General features: G+C 45.2%; 2 protein-coding genes across 2 annotated transcripts in view; both read right to left on the reverse strand.

Moving 5' to 3' along the window:
- The window catches only part of LOC143986848 (uncharacterized), a 99,588-nt gene extending 97,760 nt beyond the window's left edge, over window positions 1-1,828 (reverse strand). The window contains 1 exon segment of the mRNA XM_077485257.1: window positions 1,772-1,828. The gene's annotated coding sequence lies outside the window, so the exon portion shown is untranslated.
- A 10,674-nt stretch (window positions 1,829-12,502) lies between these two features.
- LOC143986849 (uncharacterized) overlaps window positions 12,503-16,694 on the reverse strand; it is a 48,032-nt gene continuing 43,840 nt past the window's right edge. The window contains 1 exon segment of the mRNA XM_077485258.1: window positions 12,503-13,941. Coding sequence (XP_077341384.1) covers window positions 12,803-13,941 — 1,139 coding nt within the window. The 3' untranslated portion in view covers window positions 12,503-12,802.

The following is a 16,694-nucleotide window of genomic DNA, read 5'->3' on the forward strand; positions in this document are numbered from 1 at the left end:
AAAAACAAAAATCCATTACAATTGTGACATATATAAATAAATATAATAAAATAATTAAAACAATGACTGATTTAGCAAATGTATTAAAAGTCCACAAATTATAAATATCTAATACTCACAATTCAAGGCAACATGAAGTCTAATACATAGCAATTATAGGGTAGAAAGCTAATAAATGAAAGTGACAGGGCAGCAAACAACCAACAGCCCTGCTAACCCAATGAGGTGCAAAAACAAAAATATGCAAAGAAGTCCCGCAATATATTCCCACAGTGGATTAGTTGGGCAGCAAGGTGTTTATCTGCAATAATTCACTATTTTTCATTTGCACTTTGACCTATTTGTTGCATTTGGGGTTAGAAGGTCAGCAGTATGTTCACTTTTTATGTTTTCGAGATATTACACTGAGTCTTTTAACCACTTCAGCCCTGGAAGATTTTTACCCCCTTCCTGACCAGAGCACTTTTTACAATTTGGCACTGCATCGCTTTAACTGACAATTGCGCGGTCGTGCAACATTGTACCCACACAAAATTGATGTCCTTTTTTTCCCCACAAATAGAGCTTTCTTTTGGTGGTATTTGATCACCTCTGCGGTTTTTATTTTTTGCGCTATAAACAAAAACAGAGCGTCAACAATATTTTTTACTTTTTGCTATAATAAATATCACCCAAAAATGTTTTTAAAAAACAATTTTTTTCATCAGTTTAGGCCGATATATATTCTTCTACATATTTTTGGTAAAATAATAAAAAATAAAATTCGCAATAAGAGTATATTGATTGATTTGCGCAAAAGTTATAGCGTCTACAAAATAGAGGATAGATTTATGGCATTTTTCATTTTTACTAGTAATGGCGGCGATCTATGATTTTCAGCGGTACTGCAACATCGCGGCAGACAGATGGGACACTTTTGACACTATTTTGGGACCACTGACATTTATACAGCGATCAGTGCTATAAAAATGCACTGATTACTGTGTAAATGTCACTGGCAGGGAAGGGGTTAACACTAGGGGGCGATCAAGGGGTCCAATGTGTGTTCCCTCGGTGTGTTCTAACTGTATGGGGATGGGAGTGACTGCAGGAGGAGACATATCGTTGTAGGAACAAACGATATGTCTCCTCTCCCCTGACAGAACAGGGATTTGTGCATTTACACATACAAATCCCCATGCTGGCTCTCGTGCATGCCCAGCGGCGGTCACACCAGCCGGCCACGTGCATTGGGTCCCCCGCCGTGCAGCAGGCGCATGCCCTTTGGTGGCTCTTAAAGGGAACCACTTACCCGTAGGGGGTTTTGCGCAGCCGGGCCATTCTGCCACAGTATACCTGCGCAAAGGCAGTCGGCAAGCGGTTAAGCAGTGCAGCACTTTATTATTATTTATTGCTTTATGTGGGCCCACATCTGATGCTTTTCGCAGCTTTTTATTTGTTAGTAGTGAATGCGAGTGGCGCACTTGGGTCTATTGATTGTATTGATCAAATCCTGGATATTGTAATCAAATTTCGATACAACTCGAATCCGAATTCTCATCACAAGATGCTGCTAAGGTGGGAAAGGTGACATCTCCAAAATGAAGAGAATGTTCTGGCCCCATAAGTGGGGAAATGTTCTGCCCCTGAAGGGGTTAATCTAGGTTTCCACACTATATATGTGTGTATCATCATCTGCTGGAGATAAATGACATCACAGTGACTATGGAGGAAGAGGTCGGAGCAAGACGGAGGGGTTACTGGGTGTAAATAGAAAATAAGATCTTATTACCTCCTCTACTGCCACTTCCAGCAATGTCTCCTCTGTGCTTCCTCCCGATTCACCTCTCACCCGGAACTTCCTGTTGGGTACCTGACATCACTGTGTCTGTACCCGACATCACTTCCTGCCTTCCATAGAGACCTACTATTAGGCATCATGTACGTTGAGGCAACCTCCTCCGAACGTTTTTTTTTTTTTTGCCAGCTTGAAACTGGCATTTCAGCCATTTTGTGAGACCAGCGTAAGTAGCAGCAGCTTAGAGAGCAGCAGACTACCTCAATTTCGGTGCTTTTATTATGGATCCCATAATGAGCATATGTGAGAAAATGCGCACGACGTTGCTGTTGACGAGGCTGGAAAGACGTTGGAAATTGCGTGCGAGGACCAGAGTTCGTCGCTACTGGACTCATCCATTGATTGCGCAGCACATGTCTGTAGGATATTTTTCGAAAATGTATGTACAGTTGGGTAGTTTATTTTATATATATATATATATATACACACATATATACACACACACACACACACACACACACACACACAAATTGGGGTAGGCGGAACACTCTGGTGGAGGTGGGTCAGCAACACCTCTTTACCATTGACCTCTAGGGGACCCACCTGCTGACCTTACCTGACCTGACCTTTAACCTTTGGAGGAGGTCCCTATTCCAATCCCTGGGTCCTAACCTTGTTCTTTAGGGGGAAACCCTAACTCTAAACCTAATCTTGTTCTTCAGGGGGAACCCTAAACCTAATCTTGTTCTTCAGGGGGAAACCCTAACCCTAATCTTGTTCTTCAGGGGGAAACCCTAACTATTGTTAGAGTGAGACGCCAGGGGTCGCTGAAAAAAGACAGCCAAGGCTGATATTTGTCCCTTAATGGTGCTTAAAGCCAATTTCTGGTCTACTCCTTGCTGTAGAAACAGCAGGATCCTGGATATAGAGAAGGAGCACGGACGCCATCCTTTCTCCTTACACATGGAGATGTAGGCAGTGCCGGGACAAGGTCATCCAGAGCCCAGGGCAAACATGCCAAACTGCACTCCCCACCCCCAAGGTGTATGAGCATTATGTGTCATCAAAAATCCCCCCCCCCCCCCAAAAAAAATGAGCACTAATCTTTTTCACCCCCTAAGCATAAATTGCCCCTCCTCCCAGTGCAAATCTGTCCCCCTGCTGAAATCCCCCCTCCCAGCACAAAACTTACCCCCCCCATTCCCCAAATCCCCCCAATTAAAGTGCCCCCCCCCCAAAAATCACTCCTAGCACAAATTATCTACTCCTAAAATTTCCCCTCCCAATAACCCCACTGCAAATCCCCCCTTCCAGCACAAAGCGCCCCAATCATCCCTCCTAGTACAAATCTTCATCCCCCATTCCTTCTCCCCCTAACTTTTAGCATACCCCCAAATTTCCCCTCCTAGAACAATACTTACTCCCTGCTGCCCCCAAATCTCCCTTTCCAACACAAATCCCCTCCCCCCTTTTTCCTTGTGGTGCCCCTCCACCTCACATAATACCAGTGCCCAGGGTGGCCACCCCTTGTCCCGGCCCTGGATGTAGGCCTTCCAGGTACGATGATATATCTTCCGGGAAGATTTCCATGCTCTCAGCATAGTTGGGATCACAGAGTCTGAAAGACCCCGATTCCTCAACACTCTGGCTCTCAATAGCCATGCCATTAAAGCCAGCGATGGTAAAGCAGGATGGAGAATCGGACCTTGAGACAGAAGGTCTTCTCGTAAAGGCAGTCGCTAGGGAGCATCCGCCACCAGGCGCACTAGGTCTGCATATCAGGGACGCTGGGGCCAATCTGGGGCAATCAGAATTACTGGAATTCCCTCGTCCTCCACTCTGCGAAGCAGACTTAGTAACAGTTTCAGTGGAAGAAAGGCATAGATTAGCTGGTACTGACCCCATGGAGCCACCAGCACGTCCTGGACACGAATCTCGGCACCTTCCAATTGAGATGGGAGGCCAGAAGATCCACGTCTGGTGTGCCCCATCGCAGGCACAGTAGCCTGAATACCTCCAGATGCAACGCCCATTCTCCTGGGTCCAGCATCTGGCGACTTAGATAGTCCGCCTGCCAGTTCTCCACTCCTGGGATGTAAATTGCCGACAAGGCCAGAACATGTCGCTCTGCCCACTGAAGTACGTGAGTGACCTCACATGCGGGGGCCGAGCTTCTTGTTCCTCTGTGATTGAGGTATGCCACAGCCATAGCATTGTCTGACTGGATCCTGATCGGATGCCCTTGCAGTCTTATCAACCATGTGGAGAGGCATAGCCTGATCGCTCTTAGTTTGAGCAGATTGATCGGCAACTTGGATTCCTCCGCTGACCAGAGGCCCTGGGTGGACTGAACTCCCATTACTCTACCCCAGCTGGTTAGGCTGGCATCCGTTGTGATCACTGTCCATTTCAGAGGTAGGAACGACTTCCTGGATTGAAGTTCCGGGGACCTCAGCCACCAGATCAGGGAATCCCTGACTAACTGGCTCACCTGAATCTGCCGATCCAGGGATCCTAGGTCCTTCTCCTTCACTAGGCAAAATAAAACTGATGACTGCATGGCAGGCTAGGGGGTTGTTACCTAAGGGACCACCCCTTGGGCGGAACTAAAAGTTGTGTGTTTTTCATAACATGTTATGCCTAGTCTTCTCCTAAAGGTGGCGTAACAACCTAATGGCTAAGAGAGGAGCTGCGTCAGTCGGGGAATATAAGAGAAACACTTTTTGAAATATAAAAAGTGCATTTTATATACAGCTATATGGATCAGAACAAAATGAGGGACGAATGAGGGAGAGATTGACATTGCTCCAAATCAGGGACAGTCCCTCAAAATTAAGGACAGTTGGGAGCTATGCTCTCGTCATCTACAAGAGGAGGGGATTCCAAACCCTTGGCATTCGCCTATTGTGTATCAGCAATAATTACCAAAGACATTTGCTCGTGTTGCTGTTTTTTGGGACTCAATAACCTATAGGGTTGATTCACATGCTGTCACATATGTATATTTATGTCACTCATTAGACACCTCATCTTTTACAAGTAGATGCCAGTTTCTGCTCAAAAATTATCCACACTGAGCTTAAAGTGGAGGGCCACCCTGAAAAAAAAAATACATTAAAAATTAGAAAAAAGTCAGAAAAAAATATGAATTTTTTTTTTTTTTAACTTACCAGAAATGCCTGTTGCTAGGCACATCATCCTAATCTGCCTCTTCCTCCTCCGCGGAGATCTTCTTTCTTCTCTCCTCCGTGCGGCGTCTTCTGGGTAATGGGTCGCGCTGTGTTCTGGGAACTGTGTGTCCCAGAACACAGCGTGCCTCATTCACAAAGCGCTGCGCAACTCGCGCATGCGCAGTAGGAAACGGGCAGTGAAGCCGCAAGGCTCCACTGCCTGTTTCCCTTAGATCGAATGGCGGCGCCGAGGGACGGGTTGGCCTCGGGCGGCCGACATCGTGGGCGCCCTGGACAGGTAAGTGTGCTTATTAAGTCAGCAGCTACAGCGTTTGCAGCTGCTGACTTTTAATTTATTTATTTTTTTAAACCGGCCCTCCTCTTTAATAGAAAAACAAAAAACAAACAAACAATCTCCAAAACAATAATTTAATAAATAACAATAAGTGATACCAGCGGGAATATTACAAACCACCTCAAACAAATATGCAACAGGCTAATCCCGATTAACTACTTCATCTCCAAAAGGTTTTAGCCCCTTCGTGACCAGGCCATTTTTCCGCAGTGTAGATCATTGTATAAGCAATAGCATTAGCCATCATGAATGCATTTCCCATTCATGAACAGCTTGCGTTTCCTTGTGATCTGTGATTCGCTAAGCTAATCACATGGTACAGGTAGCCAGGTGAAAAATTGAGGTAGTTGCACGTTTATATGGTGTGAAATGTGAAACTTAGAAAAACATATAATAGCGATAACTTTTTACTGCAGCTGTCACTAATGTGCTCCCACAGAAATCAGTAAAAAAAACAATATAGGTGTGACAGCGCTGTAAAAGTGAAATAAACAATTATGGTGATAAACACTGATATTGCAATAATATGAAAACAAAGTCCAAAAACCTAAAAATTTATGAATGCACGTTGTGCAAAAAAGTGTAAAAATCAAAAACAAGCTTGTAGGATATCTTCAGACAACCTCCATGAACAGAGTGCTCCCACCACCTCATGCAATGCTCGCTCACCTCATTTAAACGACCCTGCAGGGGGTCAAACATGCCTTGTACCCTGTGCAAACATTCCCTCCCAGGGATCGTCAGAGAATCTTGGTGGCTGTAAGCATGAAAGTAATCAAAAGAAGGTAGGTACTCCTTCCACTGCGCTGCTTCAAACTTTAAATCCGCAATGACTACCGGTAAGTTCAGCAACACATGACAAAAATTAGAGAAAGTGCCTCCTATAGTGCAGTATCCGAGGGGTTAAAAATGAAACCACTCCACTCCAGCTAGCATTGAACTCACATTTAATGGAATTTTAAAAGCATTAAAAATGACACGACAGTCTTACTCAGCAGTAGCAGTCCACCGCCAGGCTCCACCTCTACTAATTTTACCACCTCCCACGGGGCTTCACCTGGAGTCATACCTGATATAACTGAGATACAACTGGGGGATACCTGATGTAAGGGGAACACTACTGGGGGATGCCTGATGGTAAGGGTAACACCGCTGGGGATACCTGATGGTAAGGGGGACACCGCTAGGGGATACCTGATGTAAGGGGAACTCCGCTGGGGGATACCTGGTGTAAGGAGAACACCGCTGGGGGATACCTGATGTAAGTGGGGGCTCCACTGGGGGATACCTGATGTAAGTGGGGGCTCCACTGGGGGGATACCTGATGTAAGTGGGGTCTCCACTGGGGGATACCTGATGTAAGTGGGGTCTCCACTGGGGGATACCTGATGTAAGTGGGGTCTCCACTGGGGGATACCTGATGTAAGTGGGGGCTCCACCAGGGGATACGTGATGTAAGGGGGGCTCCACTAGGGGATACGTGATGTAAGGGGGCTCCACTGGGGGATACCTGACGTAAGGATGGCTTCACTGGGGTACACCTGATGTAAGGGGTACACCTCTGGGGGATACCTGATGTAAGGGGGGCACCGCTGGGGGATACCTGATGTAAGGGGGGCACCGCTGGGGGATACCTGATGTAAGGGGGGCACCGCTGGGGGATACCTGATGTAAGGGGGCTCCACTGGGGGATATCTGATGTAAGGGGGCTCCACTGGGGGATATCTGATGTAAAGGGGGCTCCACTGGGGGACACCTGATGTAAAGGGGGACAATGCTGTGGGAATGGCTGATGTAAAGAGGGACTCTACTGGGAATGCCTAGTGTCATGAATGGTTTCCCATTTGATAAACAACTTGCTTATTGTTGTCATCTGTGATTGGGCCACAGCAATCACATGGTACCTGGCTACCTGTACCATGTGATTAGCTTAGCGCATCACAGATCACAAGAAAAAGCAAGCCGTTCATGAATGGGAAATGCAGTCACGATGGCTAACACTATTTCTTATACAGTGATCATCAGTGCAAAAAATGGCCTGGTCCTGAAGGAGGTGAAGTGGTTAATCAGGATTAGCCTGTTGCATATGTTTGAGGTGGTCTGCAATACAGCTGCTGGTATCACTTATTATTTATTAAATTATTGTTTTGGAGATTGTTTTTATTTATTTTTTCTATTAAGCTAAGAGTGTGGATAATTTTTGGGCAGACTGCCATCTACTTGTAAAAGATAAGTCACACTGCATAGGTTCATTAGTAAATGGACAGTTCGCTGCCACATGTCAAACACTTGACATATGTGCAGTTAGGTATGCTCGACTTCCTTGGTTTGGGACACCAATTTTCATGCCTGGTATCAAGTTCTCCCTCCTGTCTCCTTGCCATGCTTACCGCGCACTTCCCCATGAACATTCTTACCGGTTGCCTAGGGAAAACAATGTCTTTTGGTGGAATGTCTGTGGTGTTGTAGGGGAGGCAACCAGGCTTTCAGCAGAAGTATTACCACTCAATGAGCTCCACTAGACTATAAGCTGACTCGGGGTCCCCTTGGCTCACCCACTTCTACAGGGGGACAGGTGGAAATCTTCAGGTAAAGGTCCATGACCCACAAGCTCCACTACTTGCAGCCCAGGCAAGGATTCTGGTTGCAGCCACTATCACACCAGGTGGAAAAGGTTGAACATCTGTGATCCTGGAGGCCTCTCAACTAGGAAGGACCAGCTGCTGACCCGCTGTGCTCGTACAGCCAAGGTAACACTTAGTCGTGCCAGAATTTCCTGCTTGACTTTTTCTTAATCCCGTACTTCCATAGCTTTCAAATCATAATAGGCCTTCTGTGATTCCCCAGTAAGTAAGGCGTCAACCAGTCCTGCCCCCTGGGTTTTAGGCCAACCTTCCATCTCAGCGGTTATTTCAAACATAACCAGAAAGGCCTCTGGGTCATCATCAGCAGTCATCTTGTGTAGGAAGTGACCCACATGGATGGCTAAAGGAGCTGTCTCCAACACCTAAGGATTTAGCAGGAGGCCTCTGTGCCAGCATTTGCACTACCACTGTCAATGCCTGTGTGTCAATTTACACAGCACTCACACATTTTTGAAACCGCATCTGTGTCTCTTCCTGAACACATCTTGATCAACTGTTGATTCTGCTGAATCTGTGACTGTTTTTGCTCCTTGTGTTGCTATGGCAATTTGTATAGTGACTTTATTGCAATAATATAGAGTTAGGTTTAATAAGAGCATATGTTTACAGAGGCTCTTCCCCCCCACATTGATATGTAAATAAACCAGTTGGATAGGTCTTGGAGCCGAGACAAGAAGTTGTTGGCAAGATGTGATTTCAGCAGGAGTTAGGGGGAGGAGCTATAGATTTTGAAAGAGACGTTTTAGCAAAAGAGACGCGTTTTTGGAAGGACAATGAGGAAAGACATGGCTACCAGGAGCTGGAGAATTTTGGAGAAGTTTTTGAGTTGGACTGAGCAAGGAACCATGAAGGACATTACATCTTAAACCCTAAGTTGAGTAACTGTTTAGTTTACTTAATGCGTACATATTGTACATGCGTATATTTGTAGGCATATTTTTGTAAGTTGTGTTTTATTGCGTATCCTACAGTTGTATGTGCAGCTTTCCTATTAGTAAAGCATTGATACACTACAGAAGTCTAAGCTTCCTTGTTTTTACCGCAAGGACTTATAGCCCTTGTACACACGGTCGGACATTCCGACAACAAAATCCGTCGGATTTTGTCGGATGGACTTTGTCCGAAACTGGTGTTGCATACACACGGTCGGACAAAGTTGTCGGATAATCCAAATGTTCGTAACGTGATGATGTTATTTTGTTACGACGGGACTACGTTCAGGCTAGTAGCCAATAGCTTTGGTCTAGGAATTTGATCTGAGCATGCGTGGCACTTTGTCCAATCGGAATTCTCTACAAACGATCGGACAATGATCGGATCATGTTGTGGGAAATTTTTTTATATCCAGCTCTCAAACTTTGTTGGTCGGACATTCCGACGGAAAAAGTCAAATGAAGCCCACTAGAGCTGCCACGACGCGTTGACGTAATCGACTACGAAAATACATCGACGTGCGTCCAGGTCGATGCGTCACAGTGGGGGCAGTGCTTAGTATTTACCGCTGCCCTCCGTGCCGCCGACCCCCTCTTCTCCCCCTCCGTGCCGCCGTCCCTAGGGGTGCAACGGATCGTCACCGATCCGTGATCTGAGCGCACATGCCGCGTTCCGCGGAGTGCTCCGCGGTCTCGGCCTTAGGAAAAGCCGTGGCTTCGGCCTAGCTCCGAAGCGGCGGCCATCTTTCTACACCCAGGCGTTTACAATGTGATCTCTCCGATGGAGCGATCACTTGTAAACAAACTGGCGTCATGACATGACGCCAGTTTCTATCTCCCCTCTCTGTACTGATCTGTGCAGTGGAGGGGAAAGGTCGGATGGAAGCAGCCATCCCTCCATACCCAGCCCGATACTCTGCCAGCCAATGCAATACTCTGCAATACAATACTCTGCCAGCCAATGCAATACTCTGCAATACAATACTCTGCCAGCCAATGCAATACTCTGCAATGCAATACTCTGCCCGCCAATACTCTGCCCTACAATGCAATACTCTGCCATGCAATACTCTGCCAGCCAATGCAATACTCTGCCATACAATACTCTGCAGCCAATGCAATACTCTGCAATACAATACTCTGCCAGCCAATGCAATACTCTGCAATACAATACTCTGCCAGCCAATGCAATACTCTGCCCGCCAATACTCTGCCCGCCAATACACTGCCCTACAATGCAATACTCTGCCATACAATACTCTGCAGCCAATGCAATACTCTGCCAGCCAATGCAATACTCTGCAATACAATACTCTGCCAGCCAATGCAATACTCTGCCCGCCAATACTCTGCCAGCCAATGCAATACTCTGCCATACAATACTCTGCCAGCCAATGCAATACTCTGCCATACAATACTCTGCCATACAATACTCTGCCAGCCAATGCAATACTCTGCCATACAATACTCTGCCAGCCAATACAATACTCTACAATACAATACTCCCAAGGTTATCCAAAGGATTAATTAGCAAATCAAAAAAAAAAACCCACTAGATTCATTAAAAAATAAAAATAAAAAAAATAATCGGATAGTCGTTGACTAATCGAAAAAATAATCGATAGATTAGTCGAAAGACAAATTAATCGTTAGTTGCAGCTCTAAAGCCCACACACGGTCGGATTATCCGACAACACGGTCCGATCAGACATTTTCCGTCGGAATGTCCGACCGTGTGTACAAGGGCTAATAGATATAGACGCAAGCATAACACACCTGCACTGTACTGCCTTGTTGCTGTAGTACAGTGTTTGTTTGCAGCTGTGCAGCATTTTCTTGATGTTGAGCGGCATTAGACAGCGCCAACTGTTTTATTATCTCTGCCATGTTTTGTCACTTAAGTTACTGGCCCGCTAAATAGCAATTCCTTGCTAAAACTGCTGGCATGCCTTCACTATATGTGAGCTGGGGAGAAGTGGAAGGTACAAAGCTCCACACTTTCAGGCACAAATACCAGTCTAGTGATGCAGTGACAAACAGTGCTGTGTAAAGGCTGTATACAGATTCTGTACAGTGTATAAACAAGGCAAAAAACCCAAAACAAAATCCTAGCCATATCCAGACACTAACTACATAAATCCATGTCCTGATATGAGGCTGAGCAAACCTAATGCTTGTATACAGTGCTTGTATACAATTTTGCAGCTTCCACCAATCTTGCAGCTCTCACAGACATGACTTGTCTGTTCCCCCAAGTTCTAGAGCACTGACTCAGGTGAGTCTAAATTGTCAATACGGAGAGTTTCAAAACACAAACTGGATATGGAATCAGAGGTATTTAAGTGTACGAGAGGAGCCTGGGTAATGTGTAAACCCTTAACTTTTTAGGCTCACTTTGAAACACTTTGCTAAACCACGCATAGGAGAACAGGGGTTCTTTAACTGCTTGCTGACCAGTGCACAACAATATATATCGGCACAATAGCAAGGCTGCGCAAATGGGCATACAGGTATGTCCCCTATAAGACGCAGCATTGTGGGCATGACTGTGCCTGCGGGACCCACAGACTTGATGTCCGCCGGTGTCCGGTGATCGTGTCATGGAGCAGCAGAACGGGGAGATGCAAACAAGGCATTTCCCCGTTCTGCCTAGTGACATGACAGAGATCTACTGCTCCCTGTCATCGGGAGCAGTGATCGCTGTCATGTCCTAGACAGCCCATCCCCCCACAGTTAGACTCACTCCCTAGGACACACTTACCCCTTGATCGCCCCCTAGTGTTTAGCCCCTTCCCTACCAGTGTCATTTATACAGTAATCACTGATCACTATATAAATGACAATGGTCCCAAAATAATGTCAAAAGTGTCCGATGTGTCCACCATAATGTCGCAGTCACAATAAAATAAAATAAAAAAAATATCGCAGATAGCCGCCATTACTAATAAAAATGCCGTAAATCTATCCCCTATTTTGTAAATGCTATAACTTTTGTGCAAACCAATCAATATACGCTTATTGTTTTTTTTCATTTTTATTTTTTACCAAAAATATGTAGAAGTATACATATCGGCCTAAAGTGAGGAAAATTTTTGTTTTTTTTATATATTTTTGGGATATTAATTATAGCAAAAAATATTGCTTTTTTTTTTCAAAATTGGTGCCCTTTTTTGTTTATAGCGCAAAAAATAAAAAACGCAGAGATGATCAAATACCATCAAAAGAAAGCTCTATTTGTGGGAAAAAAAAGGACGCCAATTTTGGTCGCACGACCGCGCAACTGTCAGTTAAAGCAACGCAGTGCCCAATCGCAAAAAGAAAGTGCTCTGGTCGGGAAGGGGGTAAATCTTTCCGGGGTTGAAGTGGTTAACACAATGATTTTCTATAATAATCAGCTTCATCTAGTGGCCATGAAGGAGATTTTTTACCTGAAATACCTCCATCAGTAAAACTAGATCAATACGGCATTAAGGCCTCAGATGGAGCCAATGGTCATAGGAAATCACTGTATGAAATACAAAAAAATGCGAATGCTGCTCACATTTGTTTAATAAAAAAAAAAAAAAAAAAGGAAGACCTATTAGTGTTTGTGGAAGCTTACACCACAAACTGTACTCAGCAAATAAAAGGTAAAAACTCAATTTTTATTTTTCTACTGCTATCAATGGCCAAGACGGTACAACACTTCATCCATGTCTTTGGTGATCTCTGATCTTGTGAACTGTTTCTTACATGATGGAGATCAGCCATGGAGTATATCTGAGGTGTATATCAGGGTGTGCTTCTTCCCCACATGAGAGCTGTGATGTCCAGCAACATTCATATAGAAGACATTTCCCGCACTCAAGGCACTAATACACCTCGAGGGTTGTGTGGGATCCCCGATGTACAGGAAGACAGGACTTCAGTGAGGAACATTCCCCTCACTCAGGACAGGAAAGTGGCTTCTCCTCCGTGTGAGATCTCTGATGTTTGTAAAGACTGGACTTCCCTGAAAAACATTTCCCACACTCAGGACAGGAATGCGGCTTCTCCCCCGTGTGAGATCTCTCATGTCTGGAAAGATGGGACTTCTGTGAAAAACATTTCCCGCATTCAGGACAGAAATATGGTTTCTCACCCGTGTGCAATCTCTGATGTGTGACGAGTTCTGATTTTCGTATAAAACATTTCCCACACTCAGTACAGGAATACGGTTTCTCCCCCGTGTGCAGTCTTTGATGGTTATAAAGACTGGACATTTCTGAAAAACATTTCCTACACTCATTACAAGAATACGGCTTTTCACCCGTGTGAGATCTTTGATGTCTGTAAAGATTGGACTTCTGTGAAAAACATTTCTCGCACTCGAGACAGGAGTACGGTTTTTCTTCTGTGTGACTCCTTTGATGTCTGACAAGTTTTGATTTATGTGTAAAACATTTTCCACACTCATTACAGGAGTACGCCTTTTCCCCCATGTGAGATCTCTGATGTATGACCATCTCTGATTTGTGTACAAAACATTTACTACAATCAGGACAGGGATACAGCTTCTCACCTGTGTGCCGTCTCTGATGTATGTAAAGACTGGACGTATGTGAAAAACATTTCCCGCACTCGTTACAGGAGTACGGCTTTACTCCTGTGTAAGGCCTCCGAGGAAGACATTTCCTGAACTCAGGACAGAAATACGGCTTCTCACCTTTGTGCGATCTCTGATGACGATAAAGATTTGACTTAACTGAAAAACATTTTCCACACTCAGGACAAGAAAATGGCTTCTCTCCTGTGTGAGACCTGTGATGCTTGACAAGTTCTGATTTTTGTACAAAACATTTCCCACACTCAGTACAGGAAAAGCTTGTATCTATTGAAAGGACGGCGCCGGCCCTAACAGTCTGAGGTTCCTCAGGATAAGAGGAATACGATGGTCCATCTACACTGTGTGGTGCCGGATGGACATTTGAGGTAGTCGGGTTTTCTCCTGGACTATACTGTGTGATGTCCTCATCTTCTACTTTACAGTCTGGAGACAAAGTGAGACAATCCTCTGAGGTTTTCCTCATCTCCCGTCCATCTACTAAAATAGAAATAAAAAGATTATTAATAGACATGAGCTGATTGGTTCCCCTAAAACAGGACTCCGCCCACATCAGACAGCTTTGTCTCTGAGGATCTTACAATTCCCCCCTCAGGCTGGGTTCACACTGCTGCGGGGGGAGATCCGGATGTGATTCGCACAGCAAATCACATCCGATCTCCGTAGCACTGCGAGTTCAGCCATACAGATAGTATGGCTGAACTCGCAGCTGTCCCGCAGCAAACTCGCACAGGACCCTTTTTTGGGTCCGCAACGGAATCGGATCGCATGGGGGTTCACACCATGCGATCCGATTCCTGTGCGAGTCGGCAGATCGCACTGCGATATGCCGACGGATCTGGGGGTGTCATTAACATAACATTGACACCCCCAGCCGTCCGCATAGGGCAGTGTGAACTGCCGGCGGGAGGTATGCGATGCGGGAAAACGCCGCGGATTCGCGGCGTTCCCGCATCGCAATAGTGTGAACCTAGCCTCAAGGTAACTAGTAAATGGGTCCTCTGATCTCCTACCAGATCATTTCTTTATTCATGGACCTTAGTCAGAGAGTGAGGAAACAACGAGAACTGTCTTTTATAGGAGTGACAGTGATGAGGGGATTATAGGACGAGTGTCCCCTCCCCCTCTATCACTCATTGCCATCTTCCCAACACAAGAAGTACTGCACTTCCTTATTTAGTCCATTATTTAGTCATGAATAACAGCGGGGCTGAGCCCCACCAGAGGTCAGAGAGTGAGGATGGGGGGAGAACAACCAAGATGAAGACTGGACTGATCCTGAAGACCCCCATCATTGGGTTATTGACTCCTCCCTCATTATCACTTTCTGTTTAAGGTTCCAAAGTCTGAGGATGTTATCACATTATTATCACCATGTAAAAGTCTGTGCTCCAATCAAATCATCAGATATAAAATGTCCAGCTAGTAGGAAATGGGTGTAACAAAAGAGAATACATATAGCAGTGGGTAGAGAGCAGAAGTAATAAATAGGTAATGTACAATATATTGTATCGGTTACTACAATTAAGACTACAGGGTATCAGAATTATGTAATGTACAACATAGCATATATAGTGCAGGGGTCGGGAGCTTCCAGAAAGAGTAGGAGGGTCAGCCACTGGGTTATGAATATTTATGTCACTGCAGCCAAACCCTGGGAGGGGGAATCCCAGAAGGTGTCTGGGGAGAAGGTAAATGTTTGAGAGGGCTGTTCAGTCCTGGGTCCTCCGCCCTGGGAGTCTTGCCTGTCTTACTCAAGAGCTGTTGCTGTCAGGCCTCAGCATGTGCTTGGATGAGGGATTGATAGAACCTGGACTTAAAGACATTTGCCGGAGGACACTACCCTGGTACCTGGGTTGGCAGTCTCTAGACAAGCAAGGGAGACCCATTTATTTCCTATGCCCTCATAGGGGGCAAGCACTACATACAACATAGAGTATAAAGTACAGGGCCTAAGGGTATGTAATGTGCCATATAAATAATATAGTGTAATGGTCAGGACCAATAATATTGGTAATTAGTAAACAATGGTAGTCTAGGGGGTTAATTTACTAAAACTGGAGCACTCAGAATCTGGTGCAGCTGTGCATAGTAACCAATCAGCTTCTAACTTCATCTTGTTCCATTAAGTTTTGACAATAACACCTGGAAGCCGATTGGTTACTATGCAGAGCTGCACCAGATTTTGCATGCACCAGTGTTAGTAAATCTCCCCCTAAATGATTACAAGACAAGCTGAAGAGGTCCTTCACCCCTGCCTCCCACCTTTAGCTGGCCCTACACCTATAGATTATCTGCAGATTTTCTATGGTTAGATGGAAAAAGTGCAACAGATTTCTCATTGTTCGCTAAACTGTGTGGATGGAGGAATCTCCCACTTTTTCCATCTAACCATAGAAAATCTGTAGATAATCTATAGGTGTATGGCCAGCTTTTCAGTGCTCAGAAGCTGCTTAGCTTTCGATTAATTACCAGTCACTCATTGTTACCACAGTGACTTACCTCATTACCATTTACCTGCCTCATTAGTCCAGTCTACAGCCAGCCCCATATTTGCTATTTAAGCAAGACGTCCTACCTCTGAGAGCTCTATGCATCCCCGTGGCTACTTTTCTAAGAAGTGGTCTCCAGCTGAATGCAATCACGAAGTTGGGGACAGAGAATTATTAGCCATAATTTTAGCTCTTAAGGACTGGAGGCATCGTCTGGAGGGTACTTCTGTGCCGGTCCTCATTTTGACTGACCATAAGAATCTCACATTTTTGTCTGAGGCTAAACGCTTATCGCCTATTAGGGCTCGTGGGCCCTTTTTTCTGTCAAGCTTCAAATTACATAGTCTCATTCTTACCCGGTATGAAGAATATAAGGGCAGATGCATTATTGTGGTAGCTTTCCTCCTCTTCCAAAATGGAGTCTGATCCTACTCCTGTGATACCTTCGGACCGCATTTTGGCCACTATTTGCCCTAGTCTCACTTTACCTTTGGGTGAGAGAATTCTGGCCTTTCGCATCCATTCTCCTCCTGAAAAACCTTGTGACCACTGCATTGTCCTTGAGAATCTCCACACTGCTTTGCTCCAGACCTACCATTCTCCTAAAGCAGCTGGGCACCCAGGGATAAAAATCAACTCATATGGTCTAGGTCTCAACAATTCTGGTGGCCTAGTCTCCGCGCTGATGTAACAGTCTTTGTAGCCGCTTCTCCCATGTGTGCCCAGAATAATACACCCTGA

Source organism: Lithobates pipiens, unplaced genomic scaffold, assembly GCF_037356315.1.
Source record: "Lithobates pipiens isolate NorthernLeopardFrog02 unplaced genomic scaffold, aLitPip1_a1.2 Scaffold_18, whole genome shotgun sequence".
In the NCBI taxonomy this organism is placed as follows: domain Eukaryota; kingdom Metazoa; phylum Chordata; class Amphibia; order Anura; family Ranidae; genus Lithobates; species Lithobates pipiens.